Source organism: Amblyomma americanum, chromosome 11, assembly GCF_052857255.1.
Source record: "Amblyomma americanum isolate KBUSLIRL-KWMA chromosome 11, ASM5285725v1, whole genome shotgun sequence".
Taxonomy (NCBI): Eukaryota; Metazoa; Arthropoda; class Arachnida; order Ixodida; family Ixodidae; genus Amblyomma; species Amblyomma americanum.
The window spans coordinates 97,593,396-97,612,444 of NC_135507.1; the positions used below are offsets into that span (position 1 = coordinate 97,593,396).

The 19,049-nt window shown below is 48.2% G+C and overlaps 1 protein-coding gene across 1 annotated transcript; it reads left to right on the top strand.

Annotated features, from left to right (window-relative positions):
- The first annotated feature begins 1,184 nt into the window (after positions 1-1,184).
- LOC144109819 (membrane metallo-endopeptidase-like 1) lies at positions 1,185-18,729 on the top strand. The gene is made up of 5 exons (XM_077642605.1): positions 1,185-1,321; positions 6,566-6,780; positions 12,967-13,112; positions 15,118-16,599; positions 18,262-18,729. The coding sequence occupies exons 1-5, from the start codon at positions 1,185-1,187 to the stop codon at positions 18,727-18,729; spliced, it is 2,448 nt and encodes an 815-aa protein (XP_077498731.1).
- Positions 18,730-19,049: the final 320 nt, after the last annotated feature.

A 19,049-nucleotide genomic window follows, 5' to 3' on the forward strand; every position in this document is an offset into this window, starting at 1 on the left:
TGGTGGCCGATAACAGACGACCAATACGTCGTTTTGCACGCGAACGGATACAACTTCATAAACTTGAGTAAGTGTAAAAAATTCTTCGAGCCGCTCACATTCAAACATATTCTTGTCCAAAATGCACACCCCTCCATCCCGTCGAGTGAAGCGATTTAAATAGTAAGTTTCATACCCAGCAAGTCGGTAAACGCCGTTGTCAGTTGAACATGTCTCGGTTAACATTACAGAATCTAGTGACTCATTCAGGTCCTCGAAAAGTAGTTACAGACCTAGTCTCATATTCTTTATTGATCTTTCGTTCGGATGAAAGCATTTGAATAATTCAAGAAACGGTTTTCCTATATGTTTCCGAAAATCCTGCGTCAAAACGTAGGACGCCAGTTTCTTAGCTGTCCGCTTAGCCTCTTCTAGGCGAGCTTATCTAGGTCGTCAGATGACCATAACTTCTTTATCTCTATCCGGACAACTTCTATCCGTGAACAATGCATTCGATAACCGGAGCCTAAGTAAAACCGAAATGCCGGAGCACTCAATTCGCATTTCGCCGGTGGCTAAGCGGTTCAGGCGCTCGTCTACTCAGGCGGAGTACCTGAGAATGAACCCGACCGCGGCGGCCGCGTTTCAAAGGAGGCGAAACGCAAAAGGCACCCACGTGCTACGTGATGTCAGTGCACGTTAAAATCTCCTGATGGTCGAAATCATTCCGGAGACCTCTAATTGGGCCCCTCTTTCTTCCTTTCTTCTTTCATTGCATACATTTACCCTTCCCTTAAGCGCTGTTCGAGTGTCCACCCAGAGAAGTGAGGAAGTTTCTGCGTCATTTCTTTTCATCAAAAACAAATTTTCAATTGAACTACGCAAATTGACCACCATTTTTCCTTTTTATTATGCTTCTTACTAACGTCGAACTTGAACTAACTGGTGCTCCAAAAGTACTCTAACAAGCCTCGAACATCTCCTGGGGAGCTTCTGAAGCAGGAATTTTCACAACTGCGGCGAACTAGGATATAAGCGCGTGACGTTGCCTACTTCCGAAGTCCATCATGTAGCTGGAGCTGTCAAAAAAAGAAAGACGATCGTCATTTCCGTGCGCGTGGTTTGGACTGCGCGCGACAAAGAAGACAGAAGAAGATTTACCTGAGCGCCGGCTGCACGCCTCTCAAAGAGCTCGTCCAGCCGCCATGTCTTCGATCGGCGCCCGAAGCCGTTCTACTCGCGGTGGCCGCAAGTCGTCGAAAGCCACGGACCGCCCACCCGACCAGGACCACACCACGACGCGGTCCAGGCATGTCGCGTCACCATCAACCACGCTTCAAGGGTAAATATGGCACATGTGGTGCAAGGGACAGCAGCATTTCGCAGCCGAAGAGGCTCCCGGCTACCGCATATACGGAGACAGAACAAACTTCCGTAGTTCTCAGCGCTTCTAGGGGCTAAATGATGGTGGATGCTGTTCCTCTTTGCCGTGAGAGTACCCGCTCTCGAGTTAACCCTAACCAAAGCTAACAAGGACGAGGTCATCGTACACCATGCTCTAAGCTACGAAATTGTGCAGCGAATTCAGTTCAGGAACGCGCGTTCCGAACCTCGAAGCGACAATCCTCCCAGTTTTGCACGGTCACGTGTCCAAGGTGAAGGTCACGTGACCTAGTTAGCCCATCTAACTCCTAGGTAGCACCTGTCAGAGCCGTGCCAGTGATTTTTCGCTCACAACGCCTGCGCCGACAACGCCGCTGCCGGGTTTTCTGGAGAACAATGCCTTTAACGCTATCGCGTTAACGTGTGTCCGTTAGGAGGTTAAGGCACGTTGGATCGGCTTCGCGATATTTGAGGTCAGCACAGGTGTGAGTGCTTTGCTCATTGTTATAATGACATCGATCCCATGGCTGGACAATCTGTTCTGACGGCGGTCCGTGAGCCTGCTCTTGCAGCGTGCTCGGTGAATTAATCAAGTGTCCAGATCACCCGGCACGAACAGTACATCGCTGAACTAACCAAGCAGGAATTCCGGCTAGCAGCAGACCCCTCTACTTTCACACAAACCCCAATAAGATACGTGCCACTCTTAATGGCTGCCTATTATCAACTCGGTGGCGTTGAAGGCCCCGTTCTCCAGAAGATCCGGTGTCAGCGTTTTGAGCGAAAAAACACAGGCATGGCCCTGGCAGGTTGTCCCCAAAGGAGCAAGTGGGGCACCTAGGTCATGTGACCTTGCGGCGTCCTAACAACCAGTCCAAGCGAACAAACTGCCCACCTTGGCAGGTGGCAGTTAAGTTAATCATTGATCGTTCAGGAAGAGCAACCTGCGCCATACTAGGCGCTCCGCATTGAGCGCCTGCCATCGCAGCTACCGTAAGAAAAAAATATAACAGCAGAACTAATAGGCTATCTTGTTTTAAACAAATATTATGGAATTCTTCTAATAAGAAATGATAGAATAGAATTATAAAAGGAAATCTGATAGACTATATTAAATTTGCTGCATTTCTTTTTAGGCAACTTTCCTATTAGCCGTCCGTAAGCTTATAAGGTATTAGTTTTGCTGTGAGATTCCTTGATGCTGGGAGGCGACATTTTCAGGCCTACCACTATGACATACGTCTACGTTGAAGAACATGTACACTACCATCCTTTTGGAGCACGGAGACAACAAAAGGACATGCACAGTGTACATCTTCTGCACTTGCCATCTACAACAAGCGGCCTTCACTGGAGCTTTTATAGCTCCTCTCAACAGCACAGCTATATGTACTGGTGGTGGCTTGCTTAGCAGTGAAGCTATCTAAATAAACATTAGAACTAAATATTCATTATGTGTTCTGTAAAACTAAACAGTTTTTTCTGTAACCGTGTAATAATTGAAAACCGCAAAATTTGCTGACGCGTAAAGAAAAAAAAGCGTGTTTTCAAAATATTCAAGTTGCTTCCGAGTGAGGTATCAGAGTAACAGGTTACTTATACAGCATATGCAAGAATGTATTACGGCCCTAACAATTTTGTATGAGAATTTTGCCAGGGAGCGCAGTGTCACATCACTTATATGCTGCACCACTGCTCCAGACGGAGTATGAGGACTCACGGGGATCTGTGAATGTAGAGAATGACTTCTGCATATATGGGAATTAACCTTTTGCGATACCGCGTCATGCCCTTGAGGCGGAGGGTTACTTTTCGCTCCATTTTATTTTTGTTCGTAACTTTCGGAGTGACATGATATCCTATTGTATAATATGGCGTGTGAGGCTTAGCTGCGCAAACCTCCATATGAACTATGACAGGCGCCACAGGAAAGGTTCCCGACAGAATGGCGACCACCTGATAAGTTGCTTGTTGGAGAAAGGAAATGGAGCAGTATCTGCCTCACATCTCGGCGGACACCTGAACCGCGCCGTAAGGGAAGGAATAAAGGAGGGACTGAGAGAATAATGGAAGAAAGAGGTGCCATAATGAAGGGCTCCGGAATAATTAGAGCACCTGGGGATATTTAACATGATCTGACATCGCAAAGCACACGGGCGTCCGCGTTTCTCCTCCGTGTGCTGTGCGATGCCAGTGCTCGTTAAAGATCCCCAGGTGGTCGAAATTATTCCGGAGCCTTCCACTACGCTCCTCTTTTTTTCCTTTCTGCTTTCACTCCCTCTATCTTTCCTTAACGGCGCGGTTCAAGTGTCCAACGAGATATGAGACAGATATTGCGCCATTTCCTTGCCGCCCAACACCAATTGTTATTATTAATATTATTCGTCTTCATCGAAACGCCACCGCCGCGGTCGGGTTCGAAACCGGGTACTCTGGATCAGTAGCCGAGCGCCCTTAACATGAGCCACCGCGGCGGCTAGAAAACCATAAATCTTTTTGCAACTTTGCATTACGGCGATTGACACCGTTTTTCTATGGGGAATTACAAGCGCATCCCACAGTGCCAAATGATCAGATATTGCGATGTAGCCAGATCGGAATCTGCGGCAGTTGGTATGTGTAGTGCATCAGCTGATTCCCTATCGAATCAAATGCCAGGTGTTTCGATTATGATAAACTTCACTGTAAATCTGCGTTTACAAGTGATCAGCTACCCGTCGTGGTGGCTCGGTGCTTATGACGTTCGGCTGGTTACCACTTGGACGCTGGTTCGAATCCTGGATCCCGATGAAAATGGCAAGAGTGAAACAGGAGCCTATAAGGCATCCACACAAAACGAACCTATGCGTTTAGCGAAACTGGTTATGGACGAGGATATGGTTTTTTAATTTTGATCCACGTGAATAACAACGGGTTTAAAATCGAAAAAGAATTATGGGGAGGCCTGTAAATCTAAACGTGCAGAAAGAAAAAGTAAAGGCAGTGAAAATTCTAACACAGCATGATCGGACGACGTAAAAGAAATAGCTAGTAGGAAAGCAAAGCTGAACCTATGACCGAATATGGAGACGAATCTGAGACGGAACCTATCCGAAATATTCCTTCCGAGACGGAGACCCTAGTGGAATCTCAACCAGCGCCCGCACGAACAACGCAGCTTCGTTTCCCATGACTGAGATAACTCGGCCACACCAGCAGCTTCTGTCCATGCGCGTTCCTACCCGGTGCGTGTTTAAAATTGTTGCCTTCGTCTCTCATCCGTTTGTAGTGCGCATGCAAATGCTCTGTGACAGTGCTGCCACAGTACCGTGCAGTGGAGGGGGATGAGTGAAGAGACAGAAAGGCTCGCTCATGTTGCCGACGGAAGCTTGGTATAGTCATACGCGAATGTGAGAACGCGGGCTACAATACAGTGGAATATCACACCGCCAAGCCCGATAAAGGTGAGGAAGTGAAGAGGCCGGCTGTGGCTGCTCCTCAAGCCCCGAAAGAAGCCACGTAGGCCATGCGCACTCACTTTGGCCGAAGAGAAGGGGCCAAGGAGGCTGCGAGTCCGGCAGCTAAAACACCTGACCGATACGCGGTTGCGGTTACTGCCATCTGTGAGCCATCCTATATTATTCGATATGCCGGAGAAAAATAAATTTGACTTTGACTTTGACTACAATGCAGTTCTTGCTTACGCTTACTCTCTTCTAAGAGATACACTACCATTTTTTTTTCTATTATGCATCACATAAGCCACCAAGCACCAGAAGTTCACATTAGTCGTGTTGCAAGTTGATAAAAAAACAGCGTGAAGAACAAAGTAAAAGGATTTGGTTTACGGCTTACGGGGGGTTAAGGTTCAAAAAGGACTAAAGCTGTCAGGGACGCCGTAGTGAAAGGCTCGGGATAATTTCGTCCATCTGGGGTTCTTTAACGTGCACTGACATCACACAGTGCACGGTTCTTAAGAATTTCGCCTCCATCGAAATTCGACCGTCGCATCCGGGATCGAACCCACGTCTTTCGGGTGAGCAGCCGAGTGCCATAACCACGATGCCAACCGCGGCGGGTCAAAACAAAAGGAAGGACGCCAAGCGAGTCCTGGCGCAGAGCTCTGGCTTGGTTGCGGCGCTCAGAAATGTGGTGGACGCTTACAGGGTTGGACATTCACAAATAACTGACTGGTGGTGTGCTTATGGAGGGCATATTCGACCTTCACTGCGAAAGGCAGATGCTATCTGACGTTTAAAACTGCACACGCAGTGTGCTTAAAAATCAAGGGGAAGGTAGATTGGCCACCTTTTTGCTTCAACCAACCAAATGGCAACAGACATTTGAGCAGGTTGTATATTGCCCGTCATAGTGAGCACCGAGTGACAGGCATGCGACTCAAGGTCTCGTGAGAAAACTAGTTCCGATAACGTAAGCGTGACGTAAGAGAGCCACGAGGCCTTTCCGCTTTGGTTCCTGCCGTCCTGTTGTTTTCATTCGTGCTAGAGGGAAAATACTTCTACAAAAAAGTGCCTATATCTGGTACCAAGGAGAACTTATTAGTAGTGGGACAGTTAAACATTCGGCACAGACATTTAATACACGCTTACGTGTGGCAATGAGAAAGCATTACTGGACTTGGGGGCATTGTTTACGCGTAACGTTTGTACATATATTCGTACATGCATTAATTTTCTACGAGTTTGGGTATATGACACAACATAAACGCTGTACGACGAACGGTTGCACCAAAATTATGATACGAAAGTGGGAAGGCATGCAATTGACGGTGCATATGTCGTCGGTTCGAATCTCTGTCGCAACTTATAGCCCAGCTTGACTAGCACACGCAAACTACATGCGACGAGATATCGTATGACACCAAGCGGAACACTGTACGACAAACGGTTGCGTCACAATTTTGGTACGAATGTCACCACTGGAATTGAATGACATCATAACGTCGGCTAGGGGCGTGTAATATAGACGAACGACTTGTACATGTACACGCACGCACATGCACCGCCGGCTTTTTTCTAACAGGTCTTGATTCGCATTAATCTCGTCACTTCCTCGACTGTTAACCCTCCAGAAATATGCTGAAGGAAGGAGAGCAGATGGCGGCTTATCAGCCTTACAATTGCACAAGGCGCCGAATTTCCGCATACCAGACCGGTACAGTGTTGGGTCGGACGACCCCTGCTCTTTCTTTCACCCTCTACAGGCCACCCACCAGTGACGTACCTTCCCCGTTGCCGAACGAGGAGAACGACACCGACGTCCTGCCTCAGACCGTTTCCAACATGGCCGCCTCCCCTGTGGCACTGTCGGAGCCAGAGGCCGTGGTCGGCGTGCCGCAGGTGCCGGACGAGAACGCCGCTGCTTTCCAGGATCCCTCGAAGCTCAACGCACGGTCGCCAACCGGTCAAGGCGTTCACAGTGAGTGCTGTGCTGGTGGATATGTTCATCATCATCATCATCAGCCTTGCTATGTCCACTGCAGGACAAAATGCCTCTCACATATTCCTCCAGTTAAACCTGTCTTCTGCCTGCTGCGGTCACTTCAGCAGCACAACTTATGTTAATCTCACCCGCACACGTTACTCGATGCCTCTGATACCCTTCGCTTCTTTTGGTATCCACGCTGCTGCCCTTAACGACCATGGATCATCTGGCCTTCACATTACATGCCATGCCTGCGCCCATTTCTTCATCACGAATTCGTGTAGGATGCCATTAACTTCCGTTTGTTCGCTGATCCGCTCTTCTCTTTTACTGTCTCTTAACATAACACTTATTTTCTTTTTAATAGCTCACTGAGTTCTCCGCAACATATGTTCAATCCATTTCGTTAGCCTTCACGTTTCGGCCCCATACGTTAGTACCGATAAGGTAGAGCTGTTGTCCGCTTTGTTCTTGCGGCAAACTGCCAATCATCACCTGAAAACACCTGCCAAATTCACTCCACACTGTATTCATTGTCGTAGTCATTCCAGTCCCGTGGCCCGGACCATCAGTCAGTATACATGCTCTAGGTAGATGTATACGGTCACAGGTTACCAATCCTTCGCTTCTTATCCTAAACTCTTATTCCCTTCCCAGCCTCTTTCATTACTTTGTCTCTCTTCATATTAATTTTCAGACCCACAGCTCTCATTTGCTTGCCTAATTCCTAGATCATGTTTAGCGGTTACTCGATTTAGTTATTCAGGCAAGCAATGTCTTTTATGGAGGAAAAACGCTAAGGCGCCCATGTACTGTGCGATGTCAGTGCACGTTAAAGATACCGTGGTGGTCGAAATTATTCCGGAGCACTCCAATACGGCACGTCTCTCTTCCTTTCTTCTTTCACTCCCTCCTTTACCCTTCCCTTACGGCGCGGTTCAGGTGTCCAACGATATATGAGACAGATACTGCGCCATTTCCTTTCACCCCAAAACCAATTATTATTATTATTAAGCAATGTCATCAGGAAACCAGGTATTACTAAGATATTCTCGATTAACTTTTACCGCCAACTTTTTACCTATCCAGTTATCTGCATACCTCGCATAAACACGCGATGAATAGTACTGGAGAGATCATGACACCGTTCCTCATTGTTATCAATTTTCCTGTTCAAATCTATGGTCACCGTGGGCTTTTTAACAAGGCCGCTTTTTAACCATAGTATTGTCAGTAGTGTAATGTTTAAGAATGCAGCTAAGACGTGCTGGTTAGAGGGCTGGTAAGCTAATATTGAATAGGTAACAATTTAACTATTACTATCACAAAAAGTTTCTGAGGATAGGAAATGGCGCAACAAATTTCTCACTTCTAGGCGGCACCCCAACTTCGCCGTTAAAGCAGGGAGGAAGTTCGGAGTGAAAAAAGGAGAAAGAGGTGCCGTAGTGGAGGACTCCGGACATCGCACAGTACACGATCGCCTTTGCGTTTCGCCTCTCGGCTTGGTTCGAACCCAGGACCTCTGGCTGAGTAGGCGAATGCTCTAACTACTGAGCCACCGCGGCGGATTGAAACGGAGGTCAATTTAACAATTTCCGTATAGTACTTTCCCAGGTGTGGTAGTAACGCAAGTGAGTTGTTCTCGGTAGGTTTTACCCAGTTTCTGAAAGCGCACTGTTTAACCTGTTCTAATCGGAGCCAGCTCGAAATGGTATCGAAATCGTCACGTGGGTCGAAGCGAATAACCGTTCGGAGATGTTGCTTGTCGACTGCAGGGGCTTCTTTAGAAATAATTGCGCACAAGCAACTGAACATGAAAAGGGACGCACAAACAGGCGGATACTTCAACTGGATTTTGTTGTGACCTCCAGAAATGTATATACTTTCACAATAAGCAAAATAAATCGGAAATGACAAATTGATACACTGAATGCCTCTCGTGCCGAAAACATATTGCGACTTGTCATATGAGATCTCTATCCAAGAATTTTACTTCTTTATCTAGTAAAAGTATTGATGGCGCACTCACGCAACAAGGTCCGTATCTGAACATCGTTAATCGAATAGAAACAGCCATCGTGCTTACAGCAGGTATTCCTAAGCCGACTTGAAGCAATATGCAAGCTGTTCTGTCCTTCGAAAGCTCAGCGCCCCTTTACGCCTTTCATCGCTGCATCATTGCGCGTTGTCAGGCATCAGTCGTTTCTGAGACAAATATCGCCCGCACCGCAGCACGCTACCACTGAATTCGCTATTCAGAAGCTCACGGCTTAGCTATGAACTTGCGTTTGCGGCACTGACGCCAGAGAATAGGATATGCGTTGCGCTGTGTCAATTATTTTGCTTTGGTGCATTGAAATTTATTTAGGGTAATTGTTTTCATTTTTGTAAAACAGCGCGCAAAAAGTCGAACCAGAACAATAAGGACACAGGACGGGCGCTGACTCTAAACTAAGGTTTTATTAGCAACACCTGGTGCTTATAAAGGAAAAAAAAACATACAGAGAGTACATCACATCTAAACACTAAAAGCGACAAAACATGAAGCAGAGAAGCACGCGACGCTCAAAGGCCACCAAGAAAAGCTACCTCTTTGTCATTAAGAGTGACCGACGGTTTGCTGACACACTTTGGCTTTTGACTGATATGGAATGCTTCCATTACTTCTCGCGTGGTCTCATCACAGTGTGTGTAAACCACCTTTGTGGTACGCCACATGGCTGTGCATTTTTTTCTTCTTTTTCATTACTTCACACTTTTTATAGTGGCTCACCAAGTATGAATGTTCCTCATTATTGTCTAGATTTTTTCTGTGCCATTGCAACCTTTCATTTAAGCACCGTCCTGTATGCCCAATGTACCGGGCTCCGCAGGAGAGTGGAATCTGGTACACAACCCCTTTTCGACAAGCGACGATCTTGTCTCTCTGCGCGGTGCAACAACCTTTCCTTTTTTCCGATGATTCCCTCCCCTTGGACCGCCGGACATAACTGCTTTAGTTTGATGGGAACTGATATGGGATCTGATGGGAGAGGAAAAAAGTAAAGGTTGTGGCACCGCGCACGGAGACAAGATCGTCGCTTGTCGCAAAGGCGTTGTGTACCAGATTCCACTCTACTGCGGAGCCCGGTACATTGTACAGAAAAGACGGTGCTTGAAAAAAGGATGCAAGAGTACGGAAATAATCTAGATAATAACCAGGAGCTTTCATATTTGGTGAGCCACAGTAAAAAATGTGAAGTAATGAGAAAGAAGAAGAAAAAATGCACAGCCTTGTGGCGTAGAACAAAGGTTCTTTACACGTACTGCGATCAGACCACGCGAGAAGTCATGGAAGCATTCTTTAACAGCCAAGAGCCAAAGTGTGTCAGCAAACCATCCGTCACTTTCAATGACAAAGATATAGCTTTTCTTGGTGGCCGTTGAGCGTCGCGTGCTTCCCTGCCTCATGTTTTGTCGCTTTAAGTGTGATGTGATGTACTCTGTGTATGGCTTTTCCTTTACATCATCAGGTGTTGCTAATAAAACCTTAGTGGAGAGTCAGCGCTCGTCCCGTGTCCTTCTTGTTCTTGTCCGACGTTTTTCGCGATGTTTTCCAAAAGATGCATACGTGCCAACTCGCCGAACTGAAAGTTCTGCTAATTCTTTTCTTTTTCTCTTACATGGTATTCGTGTTAAGGAATGCATATTACTGAACCTTGATCATTTTTTGTCTAGCACGGTCGCAATAAGAAGAAAATTAGACTAAAATAAATTAAATGAAAAAGTACTGTTAAACAACTTCACTCGCGTATTGAGCAAGGCACAGTAATAAAAAATGCTTCCCCTCGCCGCTATCTGCACACGCCAATACTTTGGCTTCTCAAATGTTGGCAAACTTTATTCAGTCTATTGAGGCTAATCTGAACGAAAGGCCTTTGTCACCATCACCTTGCATCTAAATACGGCCGGCACCGTACACTTTAAAACCAACGCTCCTCGTTACCGCCAGGGCCGCTCACTCGATGCGGCGAGCATTCTTTCATGCACCCTGGCAGCTGCACAATTGTTCTGTTTCAACTCCTGTTCTTTGTTACGCCCTGCCTTCCGGATTTGCCTTGCAGCGAAAAGTACGACGCCCCATAAAGCTGCATAATTGTTCTGTTTCAACTCCTGTCCTTTGTTACGCCCTGCCTTCCGGATTTGCATGCAACAAAAAGTACGACGCCCCATAAAGCTGTATAGTGGTTCCATACCAACTCCTGTCCTTTGTTAGGTCCCACCTTCCGGACATGCTTTGCAGCGAAAAGTACGACGCCCCATAAAGCTGTATAGTGGTTCTGTACCAACGCCTCTCCTTTGTTAGGTCCTACCTTCCGAACTTGCTTTGCAGCGAAAAGTATGACGCCCCATAAAGCTGTATAGTGGTTCTGTATCAACTCCTGTCCTTTGTTGGGCCGTACCTTCCGGACTGGCTTTGGAGCGAAATGTATGACGCCCCATAAAGCTGTATAGTGGTTCTGTACCAACTCCTGTCCTTTGTCGGGCGCTACCTCCCGGACTTGCTTTGGAGCGAAATGTATGACGCCCCATAAAGCTGTATAGTGGTTCTGTACCAACTCATGTCCTTTGTTAGACCCTACCTTCCAGACTTGCTTTGCAGCGAAAATTATGATGCTCCATGAAGCTGTATAGTGGTTCTGTACCAACTCCTCTCCTTTGTTAGGCCCTACCTTCCGGACTTGGTTTGCAGCGAAAAACATGACACCCCATAAAGCTGTATAACACCTCTGTACCAACTCCTGTCCTTTGTTAGGAACTAGCTTCTGGACTTGCTTTGAGGCGAAAAATATGACACCCCATAAAGCTGTATAATGGTTCTGTACCAACTCTTCTCTTTGTTAGGCCCTACCTTGGGAAGTGCTTCCATCGAAAAATTTGACGCCCCATGAAGCTGTATAATGCCTCTGTACCAACTCCTGTTCTTTGTTAGGCCCTACCTTCCGCACGCTTTGCAGAGAAAGATATGGCACCCCATAAAGCTGTAGAATTCCTCCGTACAAACTCCTGTCTCTCTTGTTAGGCCCTACCTTCCGGAATTGCTTTGCAGCGAAAACTATTTCACCCCATAAAGCTGTATAATGGTTTTGTACCAACTCATAGCAGCGCAAAATATGACACCACATAAAGGTGTACTCGAAGGACACCCTTCCCATCCTTTCGTTTCAGCGTCACATGGTTGTCGTCACACGAAAACAAAATTGGCCGATAAATTGAGAGGCCACGCTTCCTAGCGAGGTCATCTCAACGAGCTCTTGTTAGTCACTACTGTTGGCCGAGAGAGGCCACCTGAACCTGCCCACCGTGGCAGATGGCGTCTTCACCAGGTAATTGTGACGAACCCGCCCACCGTTCCTGGTGACAATAAACTAATGGTTGGTCGAGAGAGGTCACGTGACTGTGTCACGGCAGCACAACCTGAGTACAGTGGCCGGTGGCTACCTGCCCACTGGGCTGCCGAATTGAGGGACGAAAAGTAGCGTTAAGTAGAACGACCAGTTCCGCATGTAGGCAGCACCTCGACGACAGAGAAGTAGTGCGCGGGAGGTATCTGTAATGCAATTGTATGGCACTCGAAAGGGTAGGTTAACCGTCGTCCAGGTTTTTCTTTAGAGCGAGAGCTCTCCTCAGGGAACAACTTTCGATTTCGATGTGGATGAGGCAGTGACCTTCAATGTCTCACAAGGTCGAACCGAACTTAAGTGCGTGGTGATGGGTCCCAAACGATGGCAGTATGACCGCGTGTTCGTATGACTATGACTACTGGGTACATGACCTTGACCTTCGACATTGACCTTGACATTTTATTTCATGGAGTGGGTACCTGACCTTGACCGTTCATCTTGACCCTCACTTTGACGTTGACATTTTATTTGAGACAGTGGAGACCATGCTTAAGAGCTTTCGCTCGTATATCTAGGTTCAAGACACGTTGAAGCCCAGCCATTTTTTATACGCGCTTTTGAAGCTGTGATCTCAAGAGCACCGCGGAGTGTATACTGCCGTTTCTGCACCAAAGAAAAAATGCCAATTTGCCCATTCATAAGAACAGATGCTTTTAGTGTTACACAACGCGAGTCCATTGGACGACGACACCTGTTGACGGCGTTTTCAACTTCCTCCATCTTCTCTTTTCACTAGGAGCGCCCAAGACGCTGCCCAAGCGGAGGTCTGGGGAAGAGGTGGAAACTCTCAAGGGACTCCAGGAAATGGTACGCGGCGGCTTCCATCAGGGAAATGCTCCCTGTGCAGTGTCATATTGCTGTGAGAATCTCAGCCTGGTCGGGGTGCAGTGCGCTAGAACGCAGAGCTTCCAGAAAGTCTGGTTAGCAAGGGGTGCGCGGTCCAATGCTCAGAGGATCCAGACAAACGCTTTTCACGTAATGACTTGCGATTATACGTCATTTTTTCAAACGGTCGCGCGTTATATACTCATATGGCCCGTAATCATACGCAAGCGGGGTCTTGTTGAATAATGGGGTCACTGGGATCCTGCGTGGATAATAGGAGGATTGTTTTACTAAGTAGGTCATTGCATCGATCGGCTCTTCAAATGTTGATATGTTGCATGTGAATACTTGACCGATTCACACATCTGATGTGGCTGATTGAAATACGAGGCCAGGTTTCGTCATCGTGACGTTGCTTGTGACGATTACATCATTTTGTGCAAACGCTATTATTCCTGCACCCTTGCCGGGCTGAAAAAAGACTGGCGGTGCCAGCCGTAAACAGAATGAATGAAGATGAGCATTCCATCGAGTGTGTGTTGTGAACCAGTAGAGTAGTAATTCTGATCGCCTTCTTCTCTTGCGAATTTTTTTTTTTTTTGCCGATAAGACTCGAGCCTTCTTCTTAAGGCTTTATTCTCGGGCATTTGCCGCATTATGACCGCATCCTCCGTTTTCAGATTGTGTGCCACCGTATGGCCAGTTTCTGTGGCACTGGTTATACGGAGACATGCTAAAATCGCATTTTGAAAAGTTAGCAGCCGTGCTTAGTTTGGTCATTATAAACGTTCCCGGAATAACCTTTAGACTCCATGTGCCGATCTGACACACGGCAACATCATTCCAATTTTCCTACTTTAATGAAAGAGTTACCGCCTATAATGCAAACACTTCCTCTTCCTCTCGTCAAAACTTTTTAGTCTGTTCCTTCCCTGCCGTTGCCTGTCAATTTCGAGCTGTCGTACATGTACGGAAGGGAATTGGGAATATCGTGTGCTCTGAAGTGGTACGATTAACTATTTTTGGTGTAAAAGTGATAGAGCGCCACGAATTTTGCTTTTACCGATGTTTTACAGTGTTAACCGTGTTTTTCGTAGAAAGCTTACGGCATTTATGACGCGCAGCGCACTGGTGAATTCCTTACAGTGTGACTGCTTAAGCCGCAATTTCCAGTGAACGACAGTTTCCTGCTGACCGGCAAGATGAGAGTACAGCTGTAAAAAAACCAAGTAAACACCGTAGATTATAAACAAAGATTGTCACTAATTGACAACCGCTGCGCTCATTTCCCCAAGTTACTGTTTGTTGAGTTTGATGCATTCTGGCTGCGCATTTTTATTTGTGCCGTAAACGTAAATCTGCAAGGTATTCTGTGTAAAAAGTAAAATGCATATTCCTGGATTCGAGTACTTACTCCAAAGCCGTATCGAAGAGCGCTAAGCGAAACAATAACAAGAGAAAAAGCAGTGGCTAGAATTCGGTGCGATAGGTACACTGACCAGTCAATTGCTGCTGCTGTAATCTACACGATAATCACTCGTACCAAAAGGAAATGAACACACGTTGGCGGGTGTGAAGGCAACTTCCAGTGAATACTCACTGCACTTAGATTAGTTCTTTCTAAGTTAATTGCACGTTAAAGAACCTCAGGTGGTTGAAATTTCCGGAGCGATTCACTACGGCGTCCTTCATAACCTGAGTCGCTTTGGGACGTAAAACCCCCATAAAGCAAACCAAATCTTTCCAAGTTAACAGCATCGTAGATTCATCTCGTCTGCTTTTAGGTCTTGGGATCTTGAGATGTCTTCATCATTGGCTGGACGGAGATCATTTACCGAATATTATTCCTCCGCAGGTACGCATCGGGTCTCCGTTTTCACCATCGCCGCGCGGATCAACCGGACGGAAACATGACACCTTCAGGAAGACGGCAGCTATCGTGTTTCTGCTCTTCGTCATCACCATCGTTGGCGCGGTCGTCTTCTACCTTGCAAACACTCTGCCCGGTCGTCGCGTTGTACCCGCGGTTTGCACCTCACGGGCTTGCTTGGATCACGCGCAGGCGCTGGGCCTGAAAAGAGACAAGAGCCTGGAAGCCTGCGAAGATTTCGGCCAGTTTGTGTGCTCCGGATGGCTGCACGACGACACCCGACCGAGTGTGTCCGCGCCACTTTTTCGCTTGGCGTACTGGCTGTTGGGACGAGCACAGCTTCGCGAGGACCCCCGTCGGCCGCTAACAAAAAGAGTGAGGCTGATGATGGACGCCTGCCTTCGCCTGGGAGGTTCCACGGCGGACACCGATGACTCGAAAAGTCTCATCGAATTCATGACCAAAGAGCTGTTCCCCTGGCTTCTAGACCGCACCGATGCTCGGCTTGGAGACTCCGACGATTATTCAATGCCCTTGCGGGCTCTGGTGAACCTGTCCGTCCTGTGGGCCACGCCGTTGTGGTTCTATGTGGACGTCATAGAGCCATGGCACGGCACCGGTCACCGGCGGTCGGCATCCATGAGCCCATCGGGTATACCATACATTACGGAAATAATTAATCGCGAGGTTAATAAGCACAATGACTTCTATAACACAGTCGTCGACTGGGTCTTATCCGGAATCTTTGGAGAAAGAGCCGCCTTACCGGCATTTGTTGAATTCACAAAGGCTAGCCAGGACATACACCGCTCTATGATTGGAAACCTGTCACTCTTTTTCAACGCCACGCATCAGAGGCCTCGTTTTCTGCTGATTCGTGAGTTACCACTTCTGGTGCCAAAACTCCGAGCTCGTGACTGGGTCGCCGCCCTGCAATCCGCCTTCCACGCGAAACCACCGCTCAATGAAGAGGACACACTCATCGCCACCAACGGCAACCTGCTGGATGCCATGCGTGTCCTCTTCTCTTCTTACTCGGCCCGGGAGGTGACCTTCCATACGGCGTGGTGGTTCATCCAGCTCCTCGCCCCTATCACTAGTAGCTCGGTGCGAGGCCTGTTCATGAAACACCCACTCTCCGAGTTTTTCTACCCGATGGCTTGCGGTATAAACGCTGCCAACGTGTACATAGTTCTATTTTCAGGCGCCGACGACAGCGTGATGCCCCAAGATGAGAGGCTCCATATTTCGGCCCTCTTGAGCACTTTGCACCAGACGGCGCTAACAGAGGTCGCCTCCTGGTCAATTCTGGACCGAAAAGTGGTCCATGCTGTCGCCACCCGGCTCCAGAACGCCAGCACGGTGATATGGCCTCCGGAAGAGTACACGACAAGCAGGAGCCTAGAAATGCTGTACGGGCGCGACTACGAAATGGAGCAGAGCTTCTTCGGTCATTGGCGCATGAGCCGCGAGCAGCTGCAGAAGGCGCTCGGCAGTGAAGTGTACCAGGCGAGCCTGCGGTTGTTTCGCTTGCAGTCGGCCCACCTGGCGGCGTACAACCCCGCGACGAATGTGATTTCCGTCGCCGTGGCAGCGCTCGCCCCGCCGTACTACGCTATTGAAGGAACGGACGCCATGGCCTACGGGGGCCTCGGGTTCATGTACGCCATGCAGGTAACGTGGATGCTATCGAGGTTTCAATATCTGAGCCGAGAAAACAGCTGGTCTTGATTAGTTAATGCGAGTAAAGTGTTGAAACTGTAAGCTGATGGAATGAGGCGCACAGGTTGGTGCGGGGAAGGCCGCTTGCACTGGCGGTGCTCTACCACAAGGCCACCTCTTCGGTGGCCTTATGCTAGATCATCATTCTCTCATTCAGGAGGAGCTAGGTAAGATCTCCAGTGCCGGCGGGTACACCTCGATCTTTTAATGAGATAGATTCCTTCGGTCTGGTGATCGGCTCTTCTGGGGTGAAAGGCTTGGAGTAGGGCCTCTGCTAACGTCACCCATATTCGATTGAAAAGCTAACCGGGAGGAACACAGATCCTCCTTATGCGGTAAAACCAATTTTGGCACTTTTTTGGAGTGCCTGTTCAACACCCAGTGACGGGGTTTGAAAACGCAGTCTCCTCTCCCAAACCATGCAGGCATGGGAAGCCGAGCACCAGGTCGAACTATGGCTTGTACGGCTTGTAGCCATTTGACTAAACCAGTGTTAAGAAGCCTACAGCGGGAGTCGAACGCTGCTATCCGCTGCTGAGGTAAGCGTCAAGTCAGGGTTGAGAGGACGAGCCAGTGCTTTCCATACCATTTCTTCAGCTCGCTCTGGCAACGGCATGCGAAGGCGCACAGACGTGACCTACTGTGCAAGGAAAAGCTCTGCTAGGGCCGTGAAGCATGCACTGGAAGTGAATTGTGTGACATAGCTGTATTCATTGTTCTTAGGTTAATACGTTTAAGTAATTGTCTTGTTCAGTGACACCAAAACGTTGACTAACGTATATTAAACATAGATTATCTACACATTGTTTTCCCATATACTAACGCCATGTGCCGCCTGTCAGGCGGATAATCGCGGCTTGAAGCAATTGGACCAGCTTATTCTCATTTCAAACGCTCAACTGTGCATTGCTAACAATATTAGCAGATCTGAGTTTTCTGTCTTAGCGCATTAGTCAGCGAAAGTTGGTTGGTAATGGTGGCGCATGGCGGCCGAGAGGTCGGGAGTGGCAGGCACGTTGTGTCGTTTCACTGCAGACTGCCAGGTTGGGCGTCTCATGCGCTCGCATGCACACTCTTTTCATCCACGTGCGCTCTTCGGTTCGATCGCGTTCCCAGCACTTTTCACGGGTCTCAGGGCGCACTTCAGGGCAAAACTCATATTCTCTCTGCAATTTACTGCATCTATTATTTTGCTGTGTTGCACCTACGTTGTATGTGGTCAAATTGCTGAAGAGTCTCGAGGCCGGCGAATTTGACTCCAAATATCTTCTTCACATGGCGCGCGCATGGGTATAATCATGCCCTGTTCTTGATTTTTGAGGACCGTCCGACGAAGTTTCTGTTTTTTAGTGTGTTTTGTGTTAGTAATGTCAGTGTTTCCCTTCTGAAAGGATCGTTAATTACGAGCAAACGAAAGGGACAATACCTTTTTTTCTGATGGTTGTTTGGGAGGAGTGAACGGCCAATAGTAGGAAGCTGCAACCGGTTATTTCCAAGCGATATATATTTATATCTCAATGCCAAGGCTCTCTAAGCTTGAAGCTGCGATGGTGTTCGTAACAGTCTCCGCTAACAGGGTATTTAATCATACTCCCGCGTCAATGGGTCTCGCAGCTCGCGCGCACCATCAACGCGCTCACGGTTCTGCTCAGCGACGACATGACCCAGACGCCGTGGAATCCGGCGTCGTCCGCCTTCGACCCTGGCGAAGGGAGCACCCACAACATCGGCTCACCCGGGCGAGCATTGTGGGAGCTGGGCGGGTGCTCGGCCAACGTCACTTCCGGTAGCAACGGGACGGCGCTCTTCCCGCTCCTTCCGGCGCTGAAGATAGCACACGCGGCATATCTCCACTCCCGCAGCGAAGATCGGGACCTGAGGCTTCGAGGCCTGGAGGAGTACAGCGCTGAGCAGGTCTTCTTCCTCACGGCCTGCCACCTGACCTGCTGGGAGAGGAACGACCACCTCCGCGTGTCGCCTGAGTGCACCGAAGCCATGCGAAACTTCGAGCCATTCGCCAAGGCCTTCAGCTGCCCCGCGGGGTCACCCATGAACCCAAAGCAGAAGTGCGTCTTCCTGTGAGGGTGTGGCCGTTGATGCAGCGTGGGACGCATACGAGACATTTTTGCAGTAGCGTGGAAGCGACCCACACCTCATGCGCCTAATTTTTTTTTCAGCAGTTTTGTCAACAGTGCATTTTGAAACAATCCTGAAGATCGCTTTTGTTTGAGCACCTTTCTTATCCTCGATTTGAGTGTAAATGAGTGCCGTAGCCCTTGCGTACTGAACTAATCACTCGAAAGCACGTGCAGATTCTGGACGTGTTTCGTATATTGGGCTCAGGTTATTTTGTCGTTGTTAATTGATTTTATGCCTACGCAGAGTTTCCTACTGTTTTCTTT

Excerpts from the sequence above, each read along its gene's own strand:
- LOC144109819 (XM_077642605.1), top strand. The coding sequence starts at position 1,185 with ATGTCTTCGATCGGCGCCCGAAGCCGTTCTACTCGCGGTGGCCGCAAG. Across the intron at positions 1,322-6,565 it reads CCATCAACCACGCTTCAAGG|GCCACCCACCAGTGACGTAC; the intron begins GTAAATATGGCA and ends CACCCTCTACAG. Across the intron at positions 13,113-15,117 it reads AGAATCTCAGCCTGGTCGGG|GCGCTGGGCCTGAAAAGAGA; the intron begins GTGCAGTGCGCT and ends GATCACGCGCAG.